The following is a 13,632-nucleotide window of genomic DNA, read 5'->3' as shown; positions in this document are numbered from 1 at the left end:
GGCCACCCAGTCAATTCAGACACTCAACGAGGCGATGACCAGTCTAATTTTTTCAAATCAATCTTTCAGTTATAAGTCTCCATATCCATACAGTAGTACCTGTAAGGTGAGCACCACAGATGGGCAGATTTGGGGAGTAAAAAAAAAAAAGGTATCATAAATGAAGATTTAACTTTGCTAATTATATAGAAATTCAGCAGATCTCAGAGGGAAGCCTTCTTCCATGCTGTCTTCCCCTGTGGGCAGTTACCTCATTTATAGGTTCACAGTGCCTTGAGCAGACACCAGTGAGCTGAGCTGTGAAGGATCAGCTCACACCCAGCCAGGTGTATCAGCTTAGAAAGGTGGACTAAGTCTGTGTCTTCCAAGTCTATTAAAGGAGGTGTGGAAAAAAAAGTGCATTTGCTTCCATGTGGCACAGTCCTGAGCTGGTGATACCAAGCCTTAGTGAGCTCACTACAGAGCCAGATCCAGCCTCCTTGCCTTGTTCCCATTGCTACAGTGTTGGAGAGCATCATACAAATTGGCCCAAACTGAGCAGTAGAGACAGCTTGGATCTGTCAGGCTCAAAGCCAGTGCTAATAACCCTTGTCAGGTTAAGTTTAGTACTGCTGAACCATGTGGGACCATCAGTGCTTATCAGCCTAGTTCCAATGCCAAAAACGACGTGACAGGGACCCCACTGGCTCCATGAAAAATCACTTAGGTGAGAACCTATCCTCCCATCATCCTCTTGTCTGGGTTGTTCTGCTGAGGGGAGGATCCCTGTCTTCCTTTGCTCCAGATAAGAGTTGGCTGGCTTTTGTATAATCTATTATAGACTATTCTATAGCTTGTCCTCTGCATAAGATCCATTTCAGGGTTTTTTTCCCAAACCTCTATATTTTTGTACTGTAGATATTTGACTAAACAAAAGCCTGTAATTTTGATGATTAGTTCCAGCTGGATGCAGAAAATACTGTGGCTAATAGAGGATGTAGTTACATGGAGCATAGGCTCGGGGACCAAGACGATTTGGAGACCATTTAAAAACCATTTGGGTTTTTAGAATAAAACCCCAGAAAATGTTGGCATGGTTCTTCATAACTGGGTGAAGGACAGTACAACAAGGCCAGTTTCCTCTCCTTCACACTTCACTTAGGTCAATAAACCTGAGTAGGACTATCTGCTAGTATTGTTTGGTTATAGAAAAACAGAGATATTTTGCTTTTTTTAATTTCTTTTAATTTACCTCTTGTTTAGGGGGTGATATTAGAGCTCAACACTTAGCATCTTGCAGATTATGGACTATATAGGAGGTACCGGTTACTACCTCTCCTTCTAGGTACTATAGACTATTATTGACATGGGTACCTTTGCAAGTGCTGAATGTTACCGATTGTCAAAGGGCTCATATCACTTACATTTGTAAAATGATAAAGTAAACAAAAAATAGAGTACACGAGTTGTCTCTGCTGTTTCTTATATATGAAGTCTGGCTGTAATGGCAACCTTTAGAAGTCTTGCTCTAAATGGGCTGTGTTCTGTCTGTGAGGAAATATGTTATGTAAAATGTTCGCATGTTTTGAAGGAAGTTCCAGCGAGGTATTTTAGCGTGGTGTGACAGCTGAGCATTTTATCACCTGTTGTCATGGTTTGAGAGCCCCAAAATCCAATTCCCTAGTCTAAACTTCCCCCCCACATCTCAACCCAATGTGAGGTGGGTTTTCCAGACAACCACATGAGACTCAAAATGGGGGAAAGGGAATATATTACAATGACTGTACAAATAAATGCTACAATATTACAATACATTATATACAATCTTAATTATCTCTACCATGACATAAGTATTTACAATGGATCAAATCTCTTCTCCCCTCCAAATAAAAGTCCAGAAGGGAAGAGGGAAAGATCCTTTCCAGTCTCAGAGCAGCAGATACAGACTGTCACGAAGACCCCTGAGCTTTGTGGTATGACCGTGGTGAAACGACCTTGTCTGGGTGAATGTAGCCCACGGAAGAAGGCCCTCACTTGAAAGACAAGTGGCCGAGGGGGCTTGGATACCCCCCTCATGTGTGCTGGCAGAGATCCAGTCACGGCTGCTGCATGCATGAGAAGAGGATAGATGACTGCTGCCCTAGAGAAACTGCTGCTGTCTGTTGCCTGGAAAACCCATCTCATATTGGGTTGAGATGTAGGGGGGGAAGTTTAGACTAGGGAATTGGATTTTGGGGCTCTCAGACCATGACACCTGTGTAATATAGCACAGCCAGGAGGGGGAGAGAGAGAGAGAGATGGTTATGTTATCTATTACATGCAAGTGATGAATCCTAACACGAGATATAGCTTAGATGGTACAAGAAAAGGCAAAGGACAGGATGTTTGAAAGAACAGAGAATTAAATTGGAGAGCGAGATGAAGGAAAGAGAATAGAAGGGACTGGGGAGAGCGACTAAAGGAAGTATGGAAAGAGACAAATGAGAAAATACTTTTTTTTTTTTCAAGGTTGAAAATAAAATTAAAAATAACAGGTGATGATACTCTAGAAGAACTAAAACATTAGATGTGAAAGTCTGAGACAGTGATGGTGTGTTACCCATGTTACTGTGAAGCCTGAAGGGGTGGAGTGGTAGCAAAGCTATCGGTGCTTAAAGGAAGAGGATTAGGGAATCTCTGGGTGGATACACCAGACTTTCATCTCTCCATGCTAAGTCTGGGGAAGTTGTGGGACACCCAAGACAAGAATTTGGAGCAACAGAAAGGCACGTAGGTTTAACAAACACCACAGCACCTCCTATAAATAGATGAGGAAATTACTGTGGTTCTCATGTGGGTTTGAGTTTGGGCCTTATTATTTCTCAGGATCACTTTGTGTGTATATAAGTATCTATTCTCACATAACAAAAGGGAGGGGTTGTTTTTTCATGTGTTGACAGGAAGTTTTTCAAGAGTCATCTCTTTCTGGTGCAGATATCAAGCTGTAGTAGTAAAGTAATACTGCTCACTCTTCTTTTTGTCTTGCAAACAAAGAATCTTGTACTGCAGGATGGGTCAGAGCCAACCTTTCTTTCCAAGGACTCTATGGAAGTCAAGATGAAGGCTGTGTTTTCAGTACAATAACTCCATTTTCAAGGAAGCTTTACTTCCAGTGATGGGAATTTGACTATTATTTTAATATTTGACTGATTTCTTGTATTCTGAAAATGAGCTGTTTTATAATGTATGTGACACCCAAAGAACAGTTGTATGGAAATTCTCCAACCTGGTGGAACCCTGTTTTGAATCAAGCAGTGCTAGGAATCGTAATTCAGTTGTTGGAGCCAGGTATCCACTTCACTTCTTGTATCCACTTCCTTCTTCAGTGTGACCCTTGCCAATTTCATGAATTATTTTTTTGAATTGGCAAATTGATGTAATGAATGATGAATTGATGTAATGAATGTGAGCATGACAGGGCCCAAACTTGCAGGGGAGAGCTGGGTTCCCGTTAATGAGTTGGTTGGTGGGAATAATATGAGCTGAAATCATCTGCATCATCCGGGCAGCTATCTATGTGTGTAATATTCACAAAGTGAGTGAGCCTACTGTGTTATGTACAAATAACTAAAACCAGCTACTGTATTAAAAGAAAAAAAAAAATAATTCTTAGTTGCTTGTGTTTTGCTCCAGGCCCCCCACTCCGAGTTGGTGGGGCTGCAGTCGGGTCCCAGGGCCAAGGAGGGCTCTGCTGCTGGGGCATGTGCTGCTAATTCAGGAGAGCAGCTCTGCTGGAAGATCAAAAACATCACAAGCATACTTTTCCTCTGCAAATTCCTAGCGTAGGATTTTTGGAATGATATCCCAGGGGTTAAATATAGCCATGTATTTTCAAGTAATCCTACTCCAAGGTTGAGCAAATGTAGTAAAGGGAACTTTCCCATCTTCTGGTGAGCCTTCCCCTGCTTTGCTGGGGGAGTTTGTAACTTTCTGGCAGCATATGTTTAGAAATTTAATCTGGTTTAATGTTACTATGGTAACAAATGGGTGTCTTTTGGCCCTAAAGGGTGTATAGTTCCTCACAGCTGAAGGTTAGCTGAAGGGGAAGACATCCTCCAGAGCTGTGCCAGCCTGGCCAGTGACAGACACTAGCTTAACTTCTGCGACTGTGAGTGGAGGGATGTGGTCAAATACCAAGTTTAGGAGCACTGAAAGCTTTTTCTCTAAGCTTCTTGGGTTTCTGTTGGTCATGTATGATCATGTGTTGTCATGTGGACAAAAATGATTTACTACAGAGGTGATCTGCCAGGTTACTTGTACTTAGCTGTCCTTCTGCCTCAACTTATATAATGACTCTTGCTCCAAGATAAGATTGGTTTGATTGTCTCTCTTTTTTTTCCTCAGGTATCCAGACTGCTGTTATGCTGCCATGCTTGCTGTTTGTGCACTGTCATCAGTGAGACAGGCATGGTCAGATGAGAGTTGCAGTCTAAATAAAACCACAAGCCCCCCCACTCACCCTCACCATCATCCTACATAAAATAACAGGATAAATAGAGCTAGACTGGATTGGGAAAGGCCGATACTTACATCTCCCTGTTCTGTTCATGGGATGGGTGTAAAGGGTACCTCTGGAAACATTGCTGCTGACAGTGTTATGTCATTCCATAAGGGAACACCTTCCTGGTCTCCACGGAGGTACTCTTAATTTTTTATCCTATACAGTGATGCAAGAACTTGCACATCATCCACCTCTGAAACAGCGTGAGGTTCAATAAACAGCAACAAAGTAATTTTTACAGGAAAAAATGGAATACGTGAGCTCTAACCGTAAAGGCAGAATTAGATTCTATTTGATCATTTATTTCACTGTTAAATAGCATTTTGAGTACCTGTGGTTCTACCCCTTGTATGGACTAAATACGTGAAACAGCAAATGCATTGAGGGGCCAGGGTCATTCCACATATGTACATGGAGATCTCTATAGCTTTCACTTATATATTTACACCTACACAAAAGTCTAGAAGCATAATTATTTTTTACCATGCCTATTATTGATGTAAAATTATTACATAAATATACCTTTTATGCAATACTTTGCAAACACATAGCTTCTTGCTATGCTTTGCATAAATGGGGAAAACTGGGAAATCATGGATGAGAATCTTCTCTAACTAAGGAGAAAAGGTGAGGTGCTCCGTGAAGGTATTACAGATCCAGAAAATGTTATTCCTTTGCTCTTCTGTAGAACTGCTTTTATATATTTAAGCAACCTTGTGCTTGTTTTAAGCAGTTATGCAGGAGAATTTCAGTAGGAGATGTTTATCCAGGATCCAAGTGCAAGGAAGGAGGGGGCACAATATGTGTTAGTGCCCTTCCAGCCACTGGAGTAAATCCATTGGGAACAGGTGAAGCCGTGACCCTGAGGCATCGAGACACAAGTATGTGTGTCAGCCAGGCGGAGAGGGAGCGCTGCACTGGGAACGGGCTGTGACCGGAGCTCCCTTCCCAGAGATCTTTTTTAGGAATTAACAACTGTCAGTGGGTGCATTGCAGGAGGCTCTTTCTACATGAGTTTCGTTAAATTCTGGATTCCTGCTGCAAACTCAAGTTAATGATATACAGAGCCTTCAGCACTTGAGCTGGTGCTTGAGGGGATAAAACAGTGTGCAAAATCCTGCACCTACTGCAGGGAGTGGTTTTAGTGTCAATCCTTCCTTTTAAGCATTTATGCACTTTGAAAAACATTGGTTTATGCAGAAGTCAAGGGTGTTTTGGAAAGACAACTCTCTTTACTAGGTATCGATGATATTTTACATTTAATCATAGAATGCTAGAATTATTTGGGTTGGAAGGAACCTTAAAGCCCATCTAGTTCCAATCCCCCTGCCATGGGCAGGGTCACCTTTCACTAGACCAGGTTTCTCCAAGCACCATCCAACCTGGCCCTAAACACTTCCAGGGATGGAGCATCCACAGCTTTTCTGGACAATGTGTGCCAGTGCCTCACCACCTATTTCTTCCCTATTTCTAATCTAAACCTACCCTCTGTCAGTTTAAAGCCATCCCCCCTTTTCCCAGTTGCACAACACATAACTTCCAGATCTTCCATGAGCAGCCAGGGAAGGTGGAAATAATGCTGTTCTCCTTATTATGGGTTTACTGAGCACAACCATGGCTTCTCCCCATCTTTTCCTGTTTTCAGTTACACATAAGGAGAGATTTACTGCCAATAATGTGTGCTAAAATCTAGTCAAGTGTCTCTCAACACCAGGAAAGAGTTTCATCTATATCCTAAATTAATGGTTCTCCAGAGGCAGGATTCTTTGTTGATACTTGTTTTGCAAAGTTGAACTTGTTGTTGCTTAACTAATCATAATTTAGAACATCTCAAGATTTCAAATTACTTACAAATTATCCACTTCACCTTTTCAAGTATATTTAAGGCCTGATGCTGAAGAGCTAATCCAAAAATAATTTTTCCAGGGATATTCTTCAAAGAAATGACTCTTTAGTTTTGTTTTTCCCCATAGAAAGTTTTAGTTTTAAATAAATAAACCTGAAAAGAAAAAGAAAAACCTGAAAGAAAGCTGAATTTCAAGATAAACTAGGAACATTTCTACAACCCCTTCCATCTACCTCTTCCTGAGTAGATTAGCTTTGGCAAACCTTGGGAGTCACCCGGGATTGCCCAAATCCATTTGCAATATGAGTGTGCCCTTCGGATGCTCCTTATTAGCATTAGAAATTTTGGCCACTGTGAATCACAGTTTTCTCTATGGTGCTTAGTGCCCTCATTTCTATTCAGATAGGGCATGTTGGGAGTGAATGTTGAATATTTGTCCCATTATTTCCAGAGGAAGAGCTGAAACACAGGATAGCAAAGGTTTTACCAGGGTCAAATAGAAGAGAATGCGCAAGATGAGACTTAGGCTGGTTCTTTAGCCTTCAGTTAGCTCAAATTCTCCTTGTCTTTAAAAACCCAAAGTAACACAATTTTAACAGGAGAGTCAACTCTTCACATAAATGTGAAAACAGCATGCCCATAAGAATAGATTTTTGTTTCTTTGGCTAGATCTGTCACAACCTGGCTTCAGAATATGGATTAGCTTCATTTGCCCTTATGTTACATCTGTTATTTTTTTTCTAAGATACCCACGAAGTGCTGTCAAAATCCTGAAACTTAATTTTGGGAGATGTTTTTATCTGAATAGTCAGAAGTAGCATATGAACACTTGGAACAACATATTATTGTCTTTTTAAAAAAATGCATTTTGATAACTACTAATGAAGATTTATTTTAAACTGAGCAATAAGTTAGTATTTATATCCTTCTGGGACAAATGGAATTTGCAGTTCTGCCTTGGTATTTCTTATATATAGTTATGTTTAGGAAATAGAGGAAATGAGATGTTATTGGAAGGGATAACCCTCTCTCCCTCAAAACTCCAGGGTTTTAAGGATTGTCAATGTAATGACTTGAGATTTTAAGGCTCTTTCTAAACTTTAGGGTATGAAAATATAAATGTAAAAGCTTTATTCAAAAATATAGACAAAAAAGAGATTTTACCTTACGAAACAGCTTGTGTTAGGCTCTTTCCTTGTTTCTGCATTGTATGTGAAGTCTGCTGGAATATTGCATAAAGGTTTGTGAGACTTTAAAAAACTTCCACATGAAATCAATCTTTTTTCTTTTGAAAATTAATATACTACACATAACATGGAGCCTTCAGTTAAATGGAAAGCACACTGGTTTCAATATAAGTAGAGGGTTTTCTGGTTAAGCTCATAAAACCTGTACATTTATTACTGTAAAAGAAGGGAGCAGAGATCTTGCATCATAATGTGAGAAACTTCCCATGGTTTCTAAGTAAAGGAACCTCGAGTAAGCTTAATTCTGATTTTTGTTTGAGAAAATCTTACATCTTTCACAAGGGCAGCACTAGTTATAGTTTACCCTGTGTATTTGACTTGGCAGAGTCGGACAGGCAGCTTTGGCTGTAGGAAGTTTCCACATTCAAGTGTTTGTGTGATATAGTCAATGTTCAACATATATTAGTGCCCACCTGTGAGTCTCCATTTACAAGTTACAGGATGGGGTTATTTTTGGTGGGTTTTTTTGTTTGTTTGTTTTTGTTAATGGCATATCCTATTCTACTTATACAGGCCAGGGCATGTTTTCTCTCTAGCACTGGCAAGAATAGAAATTGAAATTTCTGTAAAGTGACAAACTCAAAAATTCAAGTGGGTCTGGTGGCCACTGTGGTCAGAACTGTATAATTGCTGTAGGGTATTTTAGAGAATAGAGGAAAATTTGAATAATGCACCTGTGAAAAGCATAGTGAAATGAGAATGAAATAGATGTATTCTGATTCACACATAGGAATTCAGTGAAACTTAAATTTTATGCGTACCTGAGTTTCGTGTTGTAGGAGCTGGAAGGAACAAGGAGTGTGCAGGTCTGGTGGGAATGAAAATGATGATGTGCAGTGATGACCTCTACAGAAGTGCTTAGAAATCAGTAAATACTTGAGACCACTAGTTAGGCTAATAGGCTTTATTGGTGTAACAAAGCAACTGCTGATAATCTGATCTGTGACAGTTTTCCATATACAACACTTAGCCAGGATACCTTCTGCCCACATCTTGCTAGGTTATTCATGTTAAGAGGAAGTTTTCAGATAGCTGGCTGAAACATGCCTTTTCCTTCTGTGACTATGAGAATGAGAGTGGTGGCACTTGATATATTATGTGTGAACAGAAATTTAATTCTGCAGGGTTGGTTTTTCTTTTTCTGATAATCTCCTGATTAGAGGGAAGGAGGAGAAGCCCTGGAGGTTGGCAACCCCTCAGGTCTGGGCTCAGCAGTCCTTGATTGGCATTAAGGGACATTTCAGAATAAATACCCATTGTATAGGGTGCGGAACTGATAACACACTTTGATAGTTGACTACACCTGAAATAGTTTAAATGTGGCAATCCAAAATTGCAAATTTATTTGATGCTTTTGGTGGGGAATTTTAATAAGGCTCAGTTTTGGAGACTTCTGGTAATGTTTGCAAGTGAGATAATCACTGTACATGGCTGTCCTTGGTTTTCCTTCTTCTTTTGCACAGCTTTCCCATTTTGGATAGGCAGGAAATGAGAGCATCCAACTGCCATCTTTCCTGCTTTGCTTCTGCTGTGTTGAATGTTGAGGACAAAGCAAATGAGAAATCAGAATCGTCAGCCAAAAAACTATTGTAGCTCACAGTGAAAGAGAAAATATCCACTCCCCTTTGGCAAATCCAGTCTTCTCACATCTGCTTAAAGCGTTTAAGCAATATGTGGACTTGACCAAGAAAGGGCACGTTGAGTCTTGGTGATGATTTGCTGCTGAATGCTGCAATTATAAGGAGGCAACTGTTCCTTTTGTTGGAAGCCACCATGATGCAGGTCATTAGGTTTTTGCTTTGAGCCATAGAATGATTTAGGTTGTAAAGGATCTTAAAGATCATCTTGTTCCAACCGCCCTGCCATGGGCAGGAGGGATGTCTTCCACTATCCCAGGTTGCTCCAAGCCCGGTCCAACCTGGCCTTGGACACTTCCAGGGATGGGGCAGCCACAGCTTCTCTGGGCAACCTGTGCCAGGACCTCACCACCCTTGCAGGGAAGAATTTCTTCCTAGTATATAGCTGAGATCTATCCAGGAACTTCACTTCTCTCCTAGGTACACACATATAAATGGTCTACATGCTGCTCCTTCAGAATAGCTTGCTGTTTCCAGCTCTGTATGCACTGGGGGCATCCTCCATAAAACAACATTTTCAGGTTATAAATAGTTAGTCCTTACATTAATACAGCGGGGGCTAGAGGCAGAATCCATCCTTGGAGCTTTTACAGGTGAAATTCACAAAATGTTACATTGTTGGGAACTTATCTCTTCAAACAAACAATGTGATTTCTGATTCGTTAGACTAATTCAACCAAGATCAGCATTCTTGGCTCAGGCCAGCAGTTTTTGTGTGGGAAGGAGTTTGTATTCTTACCAACACTAAATTTTAGTCATTTCAGCTACAGTCCTGCATTCAGTGTTTCACATTCTTCTGGGATTTCCTTAAATTCCTTTCTGTTTTCCTTTTCAAGCTCTAGTTTTTTCTTTCAAAATCAGCTAATTGCTCGCATTTCTGCCATTGCTGTCCCAAAATGTTGTTAATATCACATATACTGTGTAAATGTTAGCATTTGAGTCACTGATATATTTATATCCTTCACTTTTATTCTCTTGTGAATTCCTTGTACATGCAGTGCTGTACATCCCCATAGGATCTTATTGTAGTTCTTTACTTTTTGAACATAAAGGGTTTGCTTTTGCATACCCCTCTTCTTCCCCCTTTATATCATCACCTGATTTTAAGTAATGAAATTAGGATATTTTCCTGCTTCTGTAATATTTTGATTTGTATAATTTCTTGACTGTAATGCATGTCACAGATTTTTTATTTCTATGCCTTGTATATTTTTTTCTGCATTTTGTATTACTCTATTTTTTTTTTCTCATTCCTTTTCTATACCAGTAGAGCACCAAGAGCCCCTGTTTCTCACAGCTTTTAACTGGACATTACAACTGGTGTGTCAAGGTAGCCTCTCTGACCGTTTATACAACAGTGAGGTCCAGGTTGTTCAATCTATGGTCCAAATACAGACTTGTGATGGGGAGTCATCCGTCAGTCTAGAGGTGCTGTATCTTAATTCAGTGGCTCAAATGCTCAGTAAAAACTGGGAGGTTGTCCCAGGAACTGGAATGATTTTAAAGGGAGCTCTTTGAATCTGAATAAGATCTGCAATAAAATTGGGAGGTCAGCAAGGATTTCTATGTAGAACCAAGAATGAGGATGTGGATGAAGAACTCATTACCCAGATGTAAATCTCAATCCTGTGCTCACTCAGTCCTAAAGGAAAATTTAAGCAAAGATGAGGGACCTGGGAAGAGAAGCAAGCAGAGCAGGACTGAAAGAGCTACTGCAGATCTGGCGTGGAGATGAGATATTGCTTATCTTTACTCACTAACCTGTTTACTGGGAGAGGAGCCATCTACCCCCAGCTGTGAGAGACTGGAAATGTTCTTGGAATGATGCAGCTTGTCAAGTGCAGGTAGCAGAAATGGTTTGATTCTTTTATGTGATGTTTATTCTTGGAAAGGTGAACTTTGCTTTTCCAGCAAAGTCCCAAATCACCTCAATAAAAGAGCCACGATGAGAACTTGAAAGGGTTGTTGAGTACTGAGGAAGGAAATGGGTCGAGATTGACAGTCCGATTACACTGAACTGTGGATAAATGAGCCTTTGAACTGCACTGTGCTCCGAGCTCCAAGGTCTGAGTATTACAGGAAATGTGTTCTTTGGTATCTCCCTGGGTTTTGGAGTATATAATTTACTCAAAGTACTTTGTGTACTTTTTAGTGTATCTCAAAGTATAATGAGGTTGATAAAAGTTTTGAGTATATCAGTGTTTATAATTGTTGAAATCACAGTGCAGCAATGCCAATAACTCTTCCCACCCCCATAATAGAAGAAAATGTTTTTATTGTTATACTTATGGACAATAAATGAAAGTACCTTGAGAGAAGGTAGGTGTGGAAGGTTTTCTGGCAGCATTCCCTTGTGCTTCTTTATTACTTTGAGAAGGATGGGGAGCTCAGGTCAGGTGCTGGTAGCTCAGGCTCTAAAATGCCACCCAGCCCTCACTTGTGTGTTTTTTTGAGGGCAAAAAACCTCAGGAGCTCACAGGGCAGCTGGGTTTTTCACATTTCCTTTTGATGTCTCCATACTTTACAGAATAAAGGTAGTTATAAAAGAACAAATATGGGCTTTGGTGTCTGTCTCCTTCCTTATCCAAACAGTGGATGCACTGTTTGGTTGCAGTGTTTCGGGAATTAATAAATTAGTACTTGAGAGATATTCAAACACTGAGACTCTATTTTATCACTTGCTGATTACTATGGTTAAATAAAAAACCACACACAAAACATCACATTTCCTAAAATGTTGTTCCTTGAAACCCCTCAAGGCGTCAAAGCTTAGGCTTTTGCATTGAAGTGTTTTGGTCTGGGGTGGGGGCTGGCATCTCTCTGTGTCTTCTAATTAAGACAGAAGAACTTCAGTCGGAACTTGGTGGGAACCTAAGTGTGAGGCTACTGTAAGATCTCTCTTGTGATGTTGAGATACTGTGGAAAACATGCCTGACTCATCCAACCTCTCTGGAGTTCACTTTCTTAGGTAGCATTTGATTCCAGTCTGTATATAGAGCCCCTACCTGGTCAAAATTCATTTTATCCCATGCACCATATTCCCATTGTACCCTCTCTCTGAGGGGCAGGATGTACCTTCAGTGTTCCCTGTCATTTCTGACATGCAGGGAATGTCATGAGTGAACGTTTTTTGGATTCCAGATGGGGCTTACAGTTACAGCTTTAATATTCAACTGTTTGTGTGGCTGGAAACTTTTGCCAGCTGTCAACTTCAGAGCAAATGGCAATCTACCTTCTCAAACAAATGTGACCTCTATGTTCATTTTCAGTTTCATGTTTGTTATACCTACTGTAGGTTAAGAATCCTGGTACATAAAATCCTTGACCCTCTAGTAGAATGTGTAGTGATCGCTTCTTGTGGGTAGAGCATTAACTAACCTGCTTCATGCAAGTGCAAATAACAGAAATCCTCGCCCCATGGAATAATCAATTTATAATCAATGTAATAATCCATTTAGGACCTCAGTAACTTAGGGAGTTTCCTACCATGCTTTCCACATAATGAGCAAAGGGACTTCCTATGAGACACAAAGACTAAGTGTGCTCAAGTGTGGCAGGAGATAAAAATTAAATGATTATTACAATGTACTTTCTTTTTGTGTTTCCTTTTTTTTTGTTTGTTCTTGAACAGATTGAAAACATAGATGCATGCCTGAGTTTCTTGGCTGCTAAGGGGATTAACATTCAGGGGCTGTCAGCAGAAGGTGAGTGCATTGGTTGTTTAAAATTTGATTTTAAATAAGGAACCTCAATTACTACTTGTAAATGCAACCACAGCATGAAGTGTAAATTAAATTTTTGACAGTCTTTGCTTCTTTTTCCTCCCATCTCAGCATGACAGGTAAGTAAAATATATATCTAATCTCTACACAGCTGACTTGTAAAAATAATCAATGAAACCAAATTAGAATTCAGTCACTTTTTTGTTACTTTCTGTTGAAAACCAGAATTTTCTTATCTCAGTTCTAAAATTGACACACTGAGCAGTGTACATTTTACAGATAGAAATGAACTGCTGGCAGTTGCTTGCGTTTTGAGAAAGAAACTTATTTCCTTTGTCTTGAATTATTCATACCTGAACAACTGTCCTGCTTTCTTCTCTTTTTTAAAGAAAGGTTATTTTTTTAAAAATTTGCTTCCAAATGCATGAAACAATAAAATCCAAAGGTTTTGAACTAAAACGAAAAAGAAGACATTTTGACTTCTAATTAATCGTTCTGTTTTTGAAGAGCAACAGAATGTTTCTGAAACCCAAACATGACTCAATTTGCTATATTCCTTTATGCCAGTGCATGATACCTGCCAGTGGTACTTGCTGGCTCAGAAGCTGTTTCACTATTATCTTATTAAGAGATCGAACAGATTTCTGTCATCCTCAGCACC

General features: G+C 40.0%; 1 protein-coding gene across 14 annotated transcripts in view; it reads left to right on the top strand.

The window, feature by feature from the left end:
- NAV2 (neuron navigator 2) overlaps nt 1-13,632 on the top strand; it is a 388,787-nt gene that overhangs the window by 237,179 nt on the left and 137,976 nt on the right. For all 14 annotated transcript variants that reach the window (XM_027662067.1, XM_027662068.1, XM_027662066.1 and 11 more), the window contains one exon: nt 12,881-12,953. In XM_027662067.1, coding sequence (XP_027517868.1) covers nt 12,881-12,953 — 73 coding nt within the window. The remainder of the gene's footprint in view (nt 1-12,880; nt 12,954-13,632) is intronic.

The sequence above is a fragment of the Corapipo altera genome, unplaced genomic scaffold, assembly GCF_003945725.1.
Source record: "Corapipo altera isolate COAL_440 unplaced genomic scaffold, ASM394572v1 RXGC01000072.1, whole genome shotgun sequence".
In the NCBI taxonomy this organism is placed as follows: Eukaryota; Metazoa; Chordata; class Aves; order Passeriformes; family Pipridae; genus Corapipo; species Corapipo altera.
The sequence above is the reverse complement of the archived record's forward strand: the minus strand, read 5'-3'. Positions and strand labels throughout refer to the sequence as shown.